At 39.2% G+C, this 17,219-nt stretch overlaps 3 protein-coding genes and 1 long non-coding RNA gene across 6 annotated transcripts; 3 read left to right on the top strand and 1 right to left on the bottom strand.

Annotated features, from left to right (window-relative positions):
- Positions 1-4,931: 4,931 nt before the first annotated feature.
- LOC111272476 (uncharacterized) lies at positions 4,932-8,611 on the top strand. Of its 3 annotated transcripts, XM_086973295.1 has the most exons (4): positions 4,932-5,148; positions 5,532-5,831; positions 6,475-6,697; positions 6,968-8,611. In XM_086973295.1, exons 2-4 carry the CDS (start codon positions 5,807-5,809, stop codon positions 7,140-7,142), a joined length of 423 nt encoding a protein of 140 aa, XP_086829421.1. In that variant the 5' UTR covers positions 4,932-5,148; positions 5,532-5,806; the 3' UTR covers positions 7,143-8,611. The 3 variants fall into 3 exon arrangements, with proteins under 3 accessions (XP_086829421.1, XP_022709684.1, XP_022709683.1); XM_022853949.2 differs by having other exon boundaries at positions 4,932-5,831; positions 7,084-8,611; XM_022853948.2 differs by having other exon boundaries at positions 4,932-5,831.
- A 1,404-nt stretch (positions 8,612-10,015) lies between these two features.
- LOC111272474 (uncharacterized) lies at positions 10,016-13,818 on the bottom strand. Its single transcript, XR_002687530.2, has 2 exons — positions 13,602-13,818; positions 10,016-10,750 (listed from the first exon to the last, which is right to left on the bottom strand). It is a non-coding gene; the product is annotated as an uncharacterized LOC111272474 (long non-coding RNA).
- On the top strand, positions 11,937-12,454 carry LOC147751854 (uncharacterized). Its single transcript, XM_086973294.1, has one exon. It carries the CDS (start codon positions 12,200-12,202, stop codon positions 12,452-12,454), a length of 255 nt encoding a protein of 84 aa, XP_086829420.1. The 5' UTR covers positions 11,937-12,199.
- Mocs2B (Molybdenum cofactor synthesis 2B) lies at positions 12,408-15,692 on the top strand. The gene is made up of 3 exons (XM_022853942.2): positions 12,408-12,548; positions 13,825-14,015; positions 14,236-15,692. Exons 1-3 carry the CDS (start codon positions 12,545-12,547, stop codon positions 14,494-14,496), a joined length of 456 nt encoding a protein of 151 aa, XP_022709677.1. The 5' UTR covers positions 12,408-12,544; the 3' UTR covers positions 14,497-15,692.
- Positions 15,693-17,219: the final 1,527 nt, after the last annotated feature.

Below are 17,219 nucleotides of genomic sequence, written 5' to 3'. Positions count from 1 at the left end.
ACGCTATAGCTCAGGTTTGAGGCTCTATGATAAATGCTACTTACCTTCTGGCCTTAAGTTCATGCCTTCAGTTGAATGGCTTTGCTAATTACTAACTACACTGTTGATTAATATATGTACACTAGAACTACTATGAATATATGTACATATTGCTTAAAATAACATAGTAAAGTTTTGCCATTCTTGCTAATAGCAAGAAGTTATGGCACTTATATCCTTATGAAGAATACTATTATTATTAACTTCATAGCCAGCAACAGCTATATACTAGCAATCTCTATGACTAATTTGATCCTCATTTAGAAGTCTAAGTTTGCGCGTAACTTTCGTGCGCTTTATATGCTTGCATTTGCAAAACAGACAATTACACATTCGCCGTTTGGAAAGTTTATTCTGTGTCATTCTATAAGAACCGTAACGTGTACATGTTTATAACACGTATGTCCAGAGGGCGAATCCACTTCGTTGAGAAATGGCCAGCAAAAACGACGTGAAACACGCAAGTTAGAGCTGCGGTGGCTGGGCAGGACTTGGCCTAGTTTACCAAACAGCTGTCCAAAATTCCGGTACGCGTTATTTAGTTTTTCTATCAATTCCGCCCTGAAGCAACCCGAAGTGGCCACATTTCTAGTTCATTTTGACCCAGATGCTATCGGCTAGTAATGAGTCCAGTTACGATTTATTGGGCTTGCATTTTTATCACCTTATGTAATACGTCGATCTACTAGTCGTATAGATTATCTATTAGTGCATGTCTGCGAAACGATTTCACTAGACACTTTATCACGCTAGACTTATTATTACCTGTTTCGTCACTTTAACAGATCGATCAAAATGAGCTTTCTATCTCTGATATGTCCAGCATGTTTGATTTGTGCTTTTTAACTTATTCAGCCAAAGTTACGTAGCAGCCGGGTCCGTATGCATCCACCAAGCTCATTCTAAGTAATCTTATTTTTTTAAGGTGATAACGTACACATTCTCAAATACGTCTTATTTATATCAATACACAGTATAGAATCGGGGATATCGATGTGATAAAAGTACAGGTATTGATGCCATTTCGGATATTATCCACTGTCCTCAGAGACTTCAATGTAGCATACGAAAGATGAATACGGTATATAGGCAGTGCATGCAAATGAAGGAAATTATTTCTATACGTGTATGTTTTCGGAAGTTAGTACATAAATGATTCCTATATAACGCGGCCTGAGAAAAATTACAGACGTGACGCTGGCTTCTTAATCGGTACGAGATTGAGGCACCTATGGAAGTATATTTTGTTTAACGCGTGAGGAAACAATGAAAACAAACGGAGAGACGTTCGAAGCAGTCAGCCGTTTCCGGCTAGATACACCAGAGGTGAATGGTCTAACTATCTATACCATAGATATATTATGATCGTTTCGACCAGAGATAACGGATGTGTAATCCGAAAATATATTACGAAGTACCCAAATCCAGCGCTTTGTATTTGGATCGGGATGTGGTGCGTGATCCCCTAGCGTTTCCAGTCACGTGAAGGTCTTTGGTCCGCTTTAATGCCGTAGCAATACGCAAGATGGAATTTTTTTTCTTAAAAGCGTACTTTTCTGTAAATTATTATCAGGGCTCAATTGAAAGTATATATGACAACCAATCGAACAGTGACAAGACAAATTCATTTTTCAGCAACATACGAACGTAATAGAGAATCTGAGATCAGTTTCCTTAATAAAAATGATCGCAGATCGTATTGATGAACTTATTTGTGACAACGGCCAATTGTGCTGGTATGAAAAAAAGAAGTTTCGCGATTTCCGCATAAATAACATTGCATTGTCGAAAGCTTCATGATAATGGATTTAGCGGACATTCATAAAGTGATCTGATCGGGAAGAACTAGGCGAGCTAAACTGTGGACTTACCGTTATAGGATAAACCATTAAAATATTTACGCGTATCTCTGCTCAATGTACGAGTATAACACAGCTTAGCTAATAATAACGCAAAATACGTATTACGGAACGCCTCTTCGAAGGAAGCAACACGGCTATCGGGTGCAAAAAAAAGATAGCGCCATTAGAAGTATTCCGCCTTAAAGCCTCACCTGGGACAATACCATTGGCCATACGCAGAAGTAATGAAGTCGTTATCTATTCGTAAAACCTGGAAAATCACATGTCAAGCTGCAGATATCGACGATAAGTGCAACATATCACCTCCCGAGGACATAATTCTACTCTTGCATAAAACATCAATACATAAATGGCCTTACGCAACCTAAGTGTGCGAAATACGGCCATGAAAGGACATACGATTTAATATTTCTGCCTGTGTTAGTACCATCGGATTCCTCACCAGAACGATTTTTTGCTTGTCGTATTACCTTACCCAACCAGGTAAAACTATGGAAAGATAGCTGTGTTAGTACATAGCACATAGCAGGTCTCAGTTTAACGAGCTATGATATCTACTTCGTTTGTCGCAGAATGGGCACCCCCAACGTCGGACAATGATCCTTTGTTGCCAGAGTTTAGCAGTGCTTATATGAAGCCTGCGAGTCGGGAAATTAATTGTTCACCATATGTTATTGGCGAGGCTAAATATTAAACGTACCTCTGAGGCAAAACTATGGCAATTAAAGCTAAAAAAAAAAAACACGTTTACCTTAAATTACAGTTCGGGCCTCCAACGACTGCGTCTGCGTTAGCGGTTAGCAAGTCGGCATTCTTCATTAACCTAAAGAGGCAGCGGACTTTGTTAGATCCTTTAGACGGCGCAAAGCATCCGTCGCCAAGTGTTCTCTCTTGATTAGAAACCCACTTTTCTCCCAATTGCGTCCTTGTTAAAGTTCAAATTTCACCATGCTCTTGTACTTGGTCGCCTGATTCCTATTCCCAGTTACACAGTATTATTTGCATGAATATATTGCGAAACGAAGCGTTAGCACCAATCCCTTTGTCGCTAATAATTATACGGCCTGCAAAAATAAGTCGGCGGTTGTGCAACATCTAATTATACAAATCGTAAAGGTCTAAGTCAGACCTACCATTCGCTTTAGAATATATAGCAAGTAAAACACCCCAAGGCTAAAATACTCCAGGAACAAACGTACACTGAGATAAAATATACTATGAAACATTTTGATGTTTTTATAGAAAAAAAAAATGGTTCTAAAGATGCACTACATAAAGTCATGACGACCGAAATCGACACTTGAATGCATTTGGGACACACAACCGTAAATATTTGATGAAATTCCGTGACTTTGGGGTTGCTCATAGATGCAAAATGGCCGTACGCTGATGTGATCGTAGCAAATCAGGATCTACAGATGTATTGCAAAACATTAGCGTGATCGATATGGTGAATGGCAGTGTCCAACTAACAGAAACGTCTTGGACGTAAAAGAACTGCTATTCGGCATCTATTGTAGATATAATGGTCTCGCCCTGACGACAATCCGACAAGGCTATCGCTGCACAAGCCGGCAGAAACGACCTGCCCTAACGACAAACAGCGCTACAACAAGTTGCGTAACGAGCAAACGACCATCTCGACCCGCTTCCCGAAGTTTGTCCACCCCCGTAAACAACAGCCGGCATCAGTAGTTGAGCAGCGTCTGATTCACTGCAGTGTAGCTAAATGCTAGATCCTTCATTGTGTCAGCACTATGTAAATAGGAAGTCTGATAGGCGAATATATAGATAATGAAATAAATTATGGAATATGCATTATTTTCATATTTGTTTATATATGTTATGATATGGTATAAAGGCCTGGAAGTATTGTCTGAGGCATCGAGGCGTCAGAAAAAAGGCAGCCTTTAGATAACAATGGCGGTGGTCGTAACAAGAATATTTACGACGCTACATCAGGCGCACACGAAAATGTTTAGAAGGTGACTGAACCGAACTATTTGACCATTGTTGCCATGCGCCCAAGACGCTACTGCAGCTGCTGTTAATGTCGCTGTCATTGTTGCTGTCTACGTGTTTGGCCGACAACGCTACGGAAAGTAGCAGACGGACAAAGAGTGAACAGGGACAGGGGAGACAGACGCAGGCAAAAATCAGGTAACCAAAAAAGTAGTCAAAACAATTGTCTGAGTTAGCGTAAGGCCAGGGAAGGAGAAGGTTTAAATCCAAGTAAACTTATCATTGCACAGGCACGGCACCAAATGTTCGAAAAGAAATTCTGCCTCGGCCACTTCGCTTAAAGCATAATTCTATAAGGACAACATATCGAAAGCTTTTTCGCGCAAAAGAGACAGTTCCTTGCCGAGTCTTACGACAGTACAATGGCCTCAACTACAGCGTGGAGTATGAGCTTCATAAAGCACTTACTCAGCTAGTTACAGAAATGCATATGCGTTGATTTAGTTATCGGTGTTGAGATACAGAAGTTTACGCAATCTGACAGGCCGGCTTCGTGTTGTGCGATATAGACAGATGGGATCCTCCAGTCAGTCTCTTTTTTGTTTCTCTCGTTATTAACAGAAATGCGTCATTTAGGGTGATGCAAGACGACGGCGTCTACGATCGTCGGAGCTTAACACACAGTTAACTTCGTTGTGCCTCGATCGAAGTCGCGTATGTGTTTGTTGAAAATCTGTCCAGTATAAAGGGCACGTTTTCTGCAAATTTTTTGAAGTACGCTAAAGTCTTCTGTTGCTGAGCACGGATCAAAGTGCAAGATACAGAGCACGGCTCAGTACGTCGTAAAAATACCGTTACAGTATTTTGCTATCGCAACGGCTTCTGATAGATCAAGTGACTCCAAATTGGCATCATAAAATGGTACAGGATGTTTTGCTTTTATAACCCAAGTGAAATATATTAGATGTATGTATATTAGAGTACATTGTTTTTTCTGATTTAAGCTCTTGCAGGGTAGGTTCTCACCATAACGCTGGCTGTTCAACTGCGCTGTATTCTATACTTTGATAAAACAACCACATTAAAGGTAAATTCTGCTGATACTGCTGACTTTGTACACTTGTATTGGGAAAGCATGGGATTCAAGGCAATGGCGTTACCCCCGTAGGCTGACAAACACGCTTCACTCAGACTGCCGGCGTGGGTGAGAGGAATTTCCTATCCTTGAAAGCATGAGCAGTTAAGGAGCTTCGTAGGCAGTCTTGATCAGCATCACTACGTTGCTGTGAGTACCAGCCATTTCCGCAAATATCAGACAATTCCACGGTGGCCAAAACGGTACTTTTTCGGGTAAGTAAGTATATGCCCACAGACGGCAATATACCGGCCTATAAACGGACTAGTACCCACATGACCCACGTGCGGAAGAAGGAATCAAAAGTTTAAATAACACAGTTATTACATTGATAACAGTAATGGATCAATTCAGGCTGAAGCCTATAGTAATCGGATTTTAGCTGTTTATAAGTTGTAAATCTGTTATCGCTTGTGAAGTGGTCAAGATTAAGATGACAGTGAAACGTTTTTAAGTTTAAACCACGAAGGTCGTGAAACTCGTGGAACAAGGCTGCACATCGTTCCGTGTCTCCTAACAAGAGCTGTCTTCAGGTTGATGTCAACGGGTTTCTTTAGGTGGAGATCTATGAGGTCGTAATGCATATCGTTCATCTGAAGGTACCGTACAGGCATCTGTGTTTCTACCAAACAGAATCAGTGTTGCCGCAATGCGCAGACAAGGAGTCAATGGCAAGATCGAAGCGGCTATTGGCAGAACGGAGCTGACATGAAAGAAATTACTAGAGGGTCGTTTTTGGGGGTGGAGACTTGGAGTTCACCGACAAAGCCGCAATAGTTCGACGAAGAAGAATACTTCCACGGACAAAATGTGCTGCGTGCCAATATTCTCAGGTAAGAGTATAAGTTTAAACTTAAGAAGGAAAATTGCCATTCCATGATGGACTCCATAGGTCAATTTCGAGTAGCAAGCATCGAAAAAGCAGGCTACCATTTACTAAAGACAACAGCTATAATTGCTGCATGAAAGAAGAAAAATGACCTTAACAAGCTAAAAAGGTATAAAATCTGGGTAAATAATAAAATCTGAATGTATCAAGCGATAGCGTACCGTCCGATTATGTCGGTTGTATGTCTTGTCGCCTGGCATTTGGAGTGGCTATTGAGTTGGCGTATACAGTGTTGACGACGACCAGCCATCACGGAAGCTTGAAGCAGTCAGGTATTCGTTACATCGAAAAAACCATCTCGTACTACACAACTGATAACTTTGGTCCTGACTGTGAATATACACCCCGAATCTAAAACGTAGATTGACGCATTTCAATCAAATTGCTATTAAATGACTTATGAACGCTGGCATTAGCCATGTGTACGTTCGTGGTTACTCAGCTACTTTTTATTAGACTATCAATGCTAAACGTAATACGAATGAGCTAGCGGAGTCTTTCCGAAAATTCAGAAGTTTAAGGCAAACTTCTGAATTTTCGGGAGTAATGGATCGCGATATAAGTTGCAATTGTCAAAATGTTTACAGGTGCCAAAAACATCGTCCTAGTTCGGCAAATGCATGGATCCGTTCACGCTACGGTGAAGCGCTGTCATCCTCGGCACGCAAACGATCCCGAACTTTGGATGTCACAGTTTTATATGGCAGATTTCGTTCGCCGGTTTAACGATGTTCGTCCCTCGTGCAGTCGGCCTGGGGCATCTGACCCACGAAAACAAACAGGCTGTGCTCCACTGCTGGAGATGCATTGGTGAGGATCTATTTAACTCAGCTCTTCCTCAAAGAGCTAACTTTCAATTTACCGTGTTGTAGAAATGTAAGAGTTGATACCTTGATGATTAGATAACATCGTCTTATTGTTGTTAACGTGGTCTCAAAAGAGGAACAAACGTCCTTGTTTACGCAAACGTTTAGTAAGCACTTTCTGTAATAGAACTTCTCTTTATAATTTTCATATGAATTATAATTGGCGAAATCTCTTAACAAGGCTTAGTCTGAAATTGTTTAGTTCTAATTGTAGGTCACCTTGTCGGTATGTCGGACACATACAATGTCTGTGCCACAGACTTTGTCGAAGATGTTCATTGATGAAATCCTTCGTCCAGCCATGTTCAGCACAAATTTTCAACGTTTCAGGTTGGCCAATAGTGTTGTGGAATCTATCCTTGTCTCTGCGAACAATAAAACCTGTATAGTCAGCGCATTCCACTTACTGGTGCTACGTAAGTTCATGTTTATCTTGGTTTAGGCCTTATAATTAAACCCAATACAATTTTTCTTTTAAATTTACCTGATCTCTAACTGGTAACAATAATTTACAAACGCTGCGGTGACTTGGGGGTACGGCCGGCTAAATGGGAACGCCTGGTTCGAAAAAAACAAGTAGATCAACGTAGCCAACAAGAACATATATATTTAATATTAGTGAACCCGACTCTAGAGTGAGTATATATAGACAGATACCATCTATATTGTTATATTTTCGCAATAATATTAATAACAATACGCTCGGTCACAGTGTTTAGATGTTGTACTAGTGAGGATACAGTTATTCTTTTACTTTATTGTTAGTTAGTAACAATAAAATAAAAGAATTTGCTAGTATTGTTAGTTAATTCGAGCTCTCAGTACTTTTCAGTTTTTTTCTGAACGTTAATAAACATCGACTACTCCCGAAACACTTTATTATGACCGTAGTAGGGACCGATTATCCCTATACTCGATATATTTCATCTATCGTTCATCGTTATTGAGTTACTCACTCGTCTGAAGAATACTTCATCTTCGCAAATAACCCACTGAGGATAGTGCATGCAGCGGCCAGCTTTCGGATGATCCCCTACGACGATTTTATGGCTTGCCCTTATACAGCACCGACGAACGACATTGAAAAACTTTTAACTTGCATTTAAGTAGGAGCGTAGGGTATACGTATATACTATAAACGATAGCCAGATAGATGTAAATAAATTTTTTTAGGTCGAACATTATAGCAACGTGGTCAGTTCATAAGCTCGTAAGGTTTAGCAGGGCCGTAACGGACATAACGATTACTAGTTGAATCTTAAGCCGACTAGTAGCTGCTCCTTCAGCCATTTGCCGCAAAATGTTTTTTTTTTTTTTTTTTAAATAAACAGCTTAAAATAGCGTTATAACAACCTCGTAGCTTGTTACTGCTATGCAACACGTAAAATGCTCACAGATGGCCAAGGTTATTGTGACATAAAACGACGAGGCCATAATTACTCATGTAAAAGGCCAACAAGTATAACTAAGGTAATGCTGTAGCCATTTGTAAACGGCTTCGTCCCTAAGAGCTGTCATAATGAGACCGAACGAATGTGTTGGCAAATTGCATGACAAGATGCCCAAAAAACATGGAATTAACAGAATAGAAACTGTGTCTCATGAAGAAATGGCACTGTTACATACTTTACATTTTTATGTTGCATGTATGTAGATATTGATTCAATTGGGATCGATAGATGTATAAATCTAGATTGTCACATTGTAATTTACGTTAATAAACTTACTATGTTCAAGAAGATGATAACATTAAATAAATGGCGCCAGTCAAATAGATCAATCGTTAAATTATAAGGAAGTGTAATAGTCGAGTGGGGAAAAACGGTATGTAACGATTGCACTGATGAAGCGATCTTAGGCAGGATGGAAGTCTCTCGTCACACTGTAGTTTAGGGGACACCTGGGTCAAACTAGATTATTTTTTGTTATATAAGTATTAATCAATATTGGCACACGATAATCCTGCATGGGACTCGGGAAAAACCTCTAAGTAACATAGCGGCCCATTCTTAGGTCGAGTAAAAAAATCGATTTCAACACTATAAGATCAATCTTTTTAGAAGATTTAGATTAATATATAACTGTATTCGTCGATAAATGAAGCGTTAGTGGTTGGTAAAAGGTTTACCTAAATTACTCACGTCTGAGGGCCAATTTTGGGGCTACATTGTAAAGTAGAACAAAAAGACATACGTTTTGAAAAAAACATTGGAGTTAGCTCAGGAATGACCCATCTTCCTTTGACAGAATCCAAATAGACATTTCGAGCCGTCTACTATAATAAATATAATAACTCCGTTCACTTCAGAGCTCGATCTAACTAAACTAAGGTCACTTAAAGCTCAAGAACGTGATACATCACAACATTTCATTTTTAACCTGAATGAACCGAGTTTCATCGCACACCGGAAGATAGTCGAGTCACTTTTCGAAGCAGTGTTGACGTGAAAGTCTGGCACGCGTATGAGGTAAGCGTCTGTAATTGAAGTGCTTCTCGAACACTTCAGGCGTAACTCAAAAAGGTAGTCAGACAATCTATTTGCTGTCAACTGTTTAAGTGGTGCCTTTTGACTATGAGACGTTATCCTTTCCGGGCTGCGTCAAAAATAACCGCATCATAGGCATTCTACCGATTCATTACGCAGGTGTCGTCAATTTGATAAACCAGTGTTGAATTTGATTTTGGCCTTTTTTTTTATGTCCACATTTGCTCAATTAGTGTTCGTGTTTACGTCCTGTTTTGGATAGCAGATAGATATTTTGGACATGCTGCGGTGTTATTTTCTATTCTCATTGACGATGGGCTGAATCTTTCCTTTAATAAAATGAACTAGTCTATCCTACTCTTGTAACACCGTTATCTATTAGTGTCCATCGTGGCCTCCGTGATAACTACGTATAGTCTTATGGTATTTAAGCTTAGCGTATACAGAGCGTCTTCGAAAATAATAATAAAAACAAATGTTTGACCCTTACTGTCAAGTTCGCGCGGTCGCGTTGCTGTTTTCTGCCCGCTTTATCAAATATTCATGAATTAAATGAAGCTTTAAATGAAATAATGCTAGATTAAATTGGTCTAGAAATCCAATAGGTATCCATCGGAGTGTTTTCTTTACCACAGACGTTTTTAATTGATTTGAAAGCGTAGAAGTACTAATTTCTCGTCGATGAGCTCGAACAATTGTATTGCTGCGAACAATTTCAGAATCTATATTATTAGGTTCATACAATTATAGATCTTGATGAAACAAAAACAAAAGCGTTTCTCGAAGTTTGAAAGCATACTTTGATAAATTTATTGTTAGCCATGATTGGTATTTAAGCATCATCGGCGTAGATTAGGCTATATGTATGATTACAAACGCAACTTTTCAGTGTTGGCTACTGCCATAAGTATTTCAAAGCACAGTACCTAATCTAAGTAGTAGTTGATCTGACTGTCCAGTTTATAATTGAATCGCTGATCTTCCCTTGAACTTCCCAATCTCAAGCCGAGTTTCGTTTTTAAAAGCAACACGCTCACAGCTTCGCTCGCCATTTATAGACGTACGAATCCTAGCTTTCAACATAAACACAATGGCTTAACAAAAAGACAAATATCGTTTAAAGCCAATCGTTCTGTCGGGTTTGTTGCTATGACGTACGTTCCCGTATATGTGCTAGGCCTGTGAAGATGAAACTCATCCGGTTTTTTCGAACACAAGCCATGTTTGTCACATTCTAATAGCTAGCAATCTGATGCATCAGCACACTTACAAAACAAGATGCCTCCATTTGAAGTAAACGTGCGCCGCTGGTTGGCGCTAGTAGCATACAAATGAAGCTAGCGCCTGCGAAACGTACCTGAACAACGCGCGCTGGTACCCGTCAGGGCGCGTGGGTCGAAAAATACGCTTAACTCTCGGACACGACATATGATTAGTAGGGGCCACTCTACGATTGCAATGAAGGGGATCATGGAGTTCTATAGAGGGTGCTTACCGAAAAGAACGAAATACTGAAAAGAACATAGAAACAAACCTACTGTTAAGAGCCTCTGCTGTGACCAACGGCGCGTGATGATGACAAAAGTAACCCAAGAAACCGAAAGTACCCCGGATCTAAATAGGTCTCTATTTGATCTCATATTATTACTATTATTACAACTATTGTTATTATTATCTCTAAAGCGATTTAAAACACGAAAGTTATATTCTGCACGCAGTTGAGACATACATCTATCATATGGTATATTGCAGCTTCGTATGACACAAAAGCCATTCAGATAAAAAGCATTATCTCATTAAGGGATATATAAACAATTAGGACTGACCTTCTCGTACCAATAATCAAAGCATTTTGTGGGTACACATATACATATATATATATATATATATATATATATAAAATGCTAGCCCTCTGTGGGACATAGTGGAATATAGCATATTGTGTAGATACTATACGAAACCTATGTATGCTAAATCTGTATCGTAACTAAACCATATTCTATCCTAAACTAAATGATCTCCTTGGAAATTGTACAAAGATATTTCTGCATTTTTACAAACATTGGGCGTGACTGCAAAATTTTGCAGTCACGCCCAATGTTCGTCGCCCAACGCGACCTGAAAGCATCGGTGAAGTGACGGTGTTAGTTCAATTTAGAATGGATCTAATAAGTAGGTTTGTCTAAGTTACTACTGTATTTCTATTTGTACTATGATTCTGTTCAGTTCTGAACATAGTGCAGTCTTCAAACGATTCATTTCTCGAGGCGTATGAGATACAATTTAGATCAAAGCAAACACTTTTTATATAATCCATGGAAGGTGATATTTTTTTTCCACTTTTCAAGTTCCTTACAATGACAAAGGAAGTTCTAAAGCTGCTCCGACCCTGCTGATCCCTGATGGTGCGCTGGAACTCGAATGCATGCTAACTGTTTAATATTCATTCAGCAACTATGATTCATCATCGAAAAGACGGCCCGTTGATTTACGTACTAACGAATCTCGTTCGTATTTATTTATCTAAGTATATGCAGCTTAGCACTTTTCTACAAAAAGAAGTACACGCGCCTCCCCACTTGAACCACAGATTCGACTGTGCTGCGCGCCATCTAGTGCTAATGTCGCCCTAGTCAATATATTGAATGAAAGAACTAGTCAGCTGAGTGATGCTAGGAGCGGTCTTTTTCCTGCAGCTAAGACTGGCAAACAGTCGACGGACGGAACAGGTCGTAGACGTCAAGGGCGTTCATTAGCATGTCGTAAATAGATATAACGTTGACAGTATATGCGGTGTATTTTTGTTTTGACCTCAGCATCTCATCGAAATTGCAACATTCTATCCTACATACACACGTGCACTATGGTTTCGGCAAATGTTTGAACGTCGTTTACTAGTGGTGAATGAGTGTGAGCGTTTTTTTGGTTAAAAGTAGTTAGGACCAGCCGATACGGTCCTAATGGTGTTAGTCAAGCTGTTATTTTTCGCAAAGGCTCGTGACCTAACCGGCATTTCTGAGCGATCGCTTAAGTTAGCTGATGGAGAGGTCTCGCTGGAAAATCTAAAAGCGATTATAGCTGAAGCGGAACCTTCAGTGAAGCCAGTCCTGGATTCATCGATCGTAGCCGTTAATCTCGAGTATGTAACGGACAGCATTCAGATTGGAACGTGGACAACTGAAGTAGCTGTAATTCCGCCAGTTAGCGGAGGATAAACATTTTACGTGTTCAACTGAAGGTCGCACCGCTCACAATACAAATAGCAGCACCCAGATTAAGAAGTAAACCAAGTATACGCACTAGACATGGGTTCGTATCTTAAAAATACGTATACCGAAATAATGTGTTAACACAATAAACGTTCGAGCAGTAATATGAAAGACGTATCAGCTATAAATCGCATCGAAAATATACTGTAATATACTGGTGGACCACAAGAACTAACAACGTAATTTCAGTTTGACTTTCTGCGGTCGTTTATTTAGGTGCAAAACTGCGTTCCGATGATTTTGACAGGGCAAACTGTTAGATATAAATCGATGATAGTTTTTTCTAATATATATGCATTACAACTGGGGACGGTCTGTTAGATACCTTAGATAACAACCAACTTTAGTAACAATAGTGTAAATAGAGCTTAGCGAAAGTTGAGGATTTTTATTTAAGTTCATTAAGAGACTCAATTAAAAGATGACATAATTGAAACGCTCCATTCGATTAGCAATAGTAACTTGAATCGATTGTATCGTTCTATAGGCCTATCTTGTCGGATGGTTTATGCTTCGGTGTACGGGAAAGAAGAACTTTGTCCAGCTTGGACCTGTTCGCTCTACTGCAACGCGCACAAAACTCATTTTGTTTAGAACCAATTTCGTGAGTTATTAAATGAGAGCGCCTGCCGATACTCTAAAACAAGCCATCTTCCAGTCAGTTTTTAAGGAGGCCTTTTATAGCAGCGCCTCGTGCTCTAAAGCCGCATAGATGTTATAAAATTGTCAAAAAAAGGCCCGATTTGCGTAGGCAAAATTTAAACAAAAGAAAAATAACCACTATTTTTTATTTGTCAAATGCGCTCGGTGTGTGTCGTTACTTCTATATCGGTGTAGAGCAACTGGTAAAGGTCCAAGATGCAGAGAAGGCCATTACTTCGATTTCGAGATACATGCATTGTCCAAATTATCTACATTCTATACAAATTACTAAATTCTATCTCCGAAGCACACAGTCTGAATATCTCGGAGGTTAGTTAAATTATGTGGTCCCCATCTAAGACCACTTCAATACATAAAAGCTGTTGATATCTGTCAGAGCCCCTGCATACTTCTTTCACAAAAAATAACTTAGATAAAAAGCCCAGCTCACCTTCACTATTAGTTCTAGCCGGTGCAAAAATCGAGCAAATAGAATCCTGTCGTCCAAATAAATTCGAGTCGTTTTGTGCGGAAACACTTCATTTTCACATATATAGATAAGTATAATGTTCTGAATAGGCAGGTAGCTTTACTGGGAATGTTCTGTTTCAATGACTAGATAAATTTTGATATCAGGTAATTACTATTTTTGTTCCTTGGTCCTATGTGCACAGGCCACAGTGAAGGAAAGACCGTTGTCAAATTAACTCGGGATTCATTGGATATCTCTGAGGGATTGGCCCAGGTGACTGCAGTGGACTGTGGGGCGGTATCGATGTTTCTTGGGACGACACGTTCCGATGTTATCGACGGAGACATTGTGTCGTCTCTGATCTATGAAGCGTATGATGCTATGGCACTGAAGGTAATTTGTCATTTTTAGCTGTTTGCGGGTTTCCCCTAAACTCATATTCTATACGTCCGTGAATGACTTCCGGTAATAGGAATACGATCGCGCCTCGTAAAAGACGATTTATATCATGGGTTATTGTGTATGACGCCGACAAGCTATGAGCGCATGTAATAATGTTTTTAACTGAGTCGGTACTTACCCTTTCTTCTTTTCTGTGCCAATTTGACTGAAGGAGATGCAGAAATTATGCGAGGAGGTTCGTAACACTTACTCAATAAAGCACATCGTATTACTTCATCGTCTAGGCCGTATACCCGTGAAGGAAGCCAGTGTGATGATCGTTTGCTCAGGTAGACACCGGCAGGATACGCTTCGATCAACCGAATGGCTCATTAATAAATTAAAATCGAGAGTGCCAATTTGGAAGCGGGAAGTGTTTGCTGGCGGATCGGAAGCTTGGAAGGAAAATAAAGAAGCCTTTTGGAGGCAATAGTTTCGTTCATTAATTGAATGATGTCCTAAATATAAGAAGTCATTTCTGTTATGTAATATGCCATAGACTGAACACAATACGCAATCTTGTATTAAAATGAACCAGCCGTCATTCAATTATAATGGTACATAGCGTCAAACAAAATTGTAATTTACGTGTCCTATGTAGATTGGGGCTACTTACGTAGGTAAGATTTTGTCCACCCTATACGTATCCAAATTGCCCTGTCTCAACTTGGATTGTACCACCATATACAAACTGAACGAAATGATTTGTGTTGATCTGTGTAGCACTACAATTTCAATAGTACAAAATGGCCTACAAGTTGTTTTTTAAACGGAACAAAATTTTTGATAACAAAAAAAGTGTTGAAGCCTAGCTGCGAAGCCAGAAAACGTGTTTTTTTCTTTTAAGCCAAACTCAGAAACCGGATATAAATTTTAGATGGCCAGTTACGCGCAGTTTTCATTGGATCTTGCCTAAAAAAAAATAGAAAAACTGTTATAATATCTATTCCTTAAGAAATCTATGAGCTGTATAAAAGTTTTAGCAAAGAATGAGTGAACAACTGCGGCGAGCACTTAGTCTTTTCGACGCTTAAGGCAATGAGCGATAAGCGGATGAAGAGCTTCACTAGGAACAAATTGCATATGAGGAAATTATATCGAACCGCCACTCAAATTCATCTCAGCTATTTACAGCCATGGCACTGCTCCTATAAAATAGGAACGCGACTCAACAATGATGCTTGTTGTCCTGACGTTCGTTCAAAATTTGATATACGGAGCCCCTTATTTCATATACGAGAGTTTATTTATTTTACTTAAATAGCACGTTGTTATTTATTTATTTAGCTTCGTTATACAGTTTGAGGATTAAGCAGGCGAATGGAATTTTGAGAACTTAGTCAAGTAGCACCATTTAATAGCTCGAACTAAAGTCGCTATGTTGCAATGAGGCCGAAGCTTACACAGATTATAATTGCCTTAATGTCATACACGCACTTAAACCCTCGATCTTTATCTGTTTAAAAGCTAAAAAAATCCCGATCAACAAATATTGTCCATCTAAATAAATACATGATGCCTAACGGAAATGTTTCTCTTTGAAAGTTGACACTATCTTGATTCACAAGTTTTTGTCGAGTTGCTAAAATAAAAAAGGCTAACTTGACGTTAGGCCTCCTTATATCAGTATATTAGAGATGATATTCATCATTTCATCAATATGAGAACTGCGTCGCAAAAATTGTGACACAAATATTATTTTTAACATATTATATATATAGAATACGCAATATAACAATAGATAGTATGGGAAATCAGCCCATATGGATGTTATTCCTGATCTGAGTATTGGTTATGCTGTATTCTGTAACACCAATCTATCATCAGCTCACTTAACGAGGAACCTACTTTCTCAACTACTCCAGTCTATTTGCCACGAAGGCTGGCAAATCTTCCAGCTAGTTGTCTGCTACAGTACTGAAAAATCCTTAGCTGGTCATATTTTAAAAAACAGCGAAAGTACGACTTATAAAATGAGGTCCATATAGCAGCTGAGAGCTGCGTAGAGTCACGTAATACAGTGTATAAAACGTTTGTACTCTCGTAACCAAATTTGTATTTGTGGAAGCGTAGAAAATACTATACATGCCTTACGTCCGCGTTTAATACTTGTTTCATACCGAGCTAAATGAAAACGATCAGTCCTTCAAAGTGTTATTGTTTTCTACACGAACGGAACTTCTCCGTTGGGTTCTCTTTGCAGCACTAAGTTGATGGTAACGCGATAGCATTAAAGTATGTGAAGATGTAAAAAAATGTTGCAAATAGTTTAGTTGACCGGTAACACATTATCTATCTGCTTGCACATCACATAAGTCCTTGCTTGTGATTAAAAGTACTTTGCTTTTTTTTATTTTAGAAAAGGCACATCTTACAAACCATGTCCGGTGCAGAATATGATTCTATTTATACTTGGCGTCAGTTTCCTTCCATATCGCCTTATAAAACAAACCAATAGTTAGTGGTAAACTTAAAGAATGAAAATATCTCCAATCAAAAGAGAAAATCCTCCTAAAAATACTCAGCAACTCAATGGGTCCCAGTGAAACGCACGCATAAATTATCGCCAACCAACTGCTTCTCGTTATGGCTAAAATATAACGGTCTACTAATAAGATTATTTAAATAATGCGCAGCTATCGACTCTGTGACCTCGCATCTGTCCTCTGATGGTTTGACTGAAACTAGCTACATTAGCTACGACGTCATGTGATGCGAATGTATTTGCTTATCTACTTCTTACATCTAAGACTGAAGCTAGACGATGCTCGATAATAACCCCGTGATGGGCATTTATTGAATGGTATATAAATAGTAGGTAAAACTAGATAAAAATGAACTGTTGCACCATTCAGCGAATATAGCTCACGGAAATCCGGCGGATAAGTTAAGTTCTCGATTTCGGTGAACATTATCACAATATTAAGATATCAATGATCACTACTACTTATAGTGACAGCCACTGCAGTTATGGTCCTCATTATCATAACCAAAATAGCAGATCGTACTGCTAATTTTCGTCTGCTAATGACGAAATCCACAAGCAGCCCTTTGCTTCCATCCTTGCCTAGCCCTATTGATCCTAATTAGCAGAAAAACGATACCGACAGCTAGGTTATCGATATTAACAGCAAATGCGCCGTAAATGTATGTTTA

Source organism: Varroa jacobsoni, unplaced genomic scaffold (assembly GCF_002532875.2).
Source record: "Varroa jacobsoni isolate VJ856 unplaced genomic scaffold, vjacob_1.0 contig02344, whole genome shotgun sequence".
In the NCBI taxonomy this organism is placed as follows: Eukaryota; Metazoa; Arthropoda; class Arachnida; order Mesostigmata; family Varroidae; genus Varroa; species Varroa jacobsoni.
The sequence above is the reverse complement of the archived record's forward strand: the minus strand, read 5'-3'. Positions and strand labels throughout refer to the sequence as shown.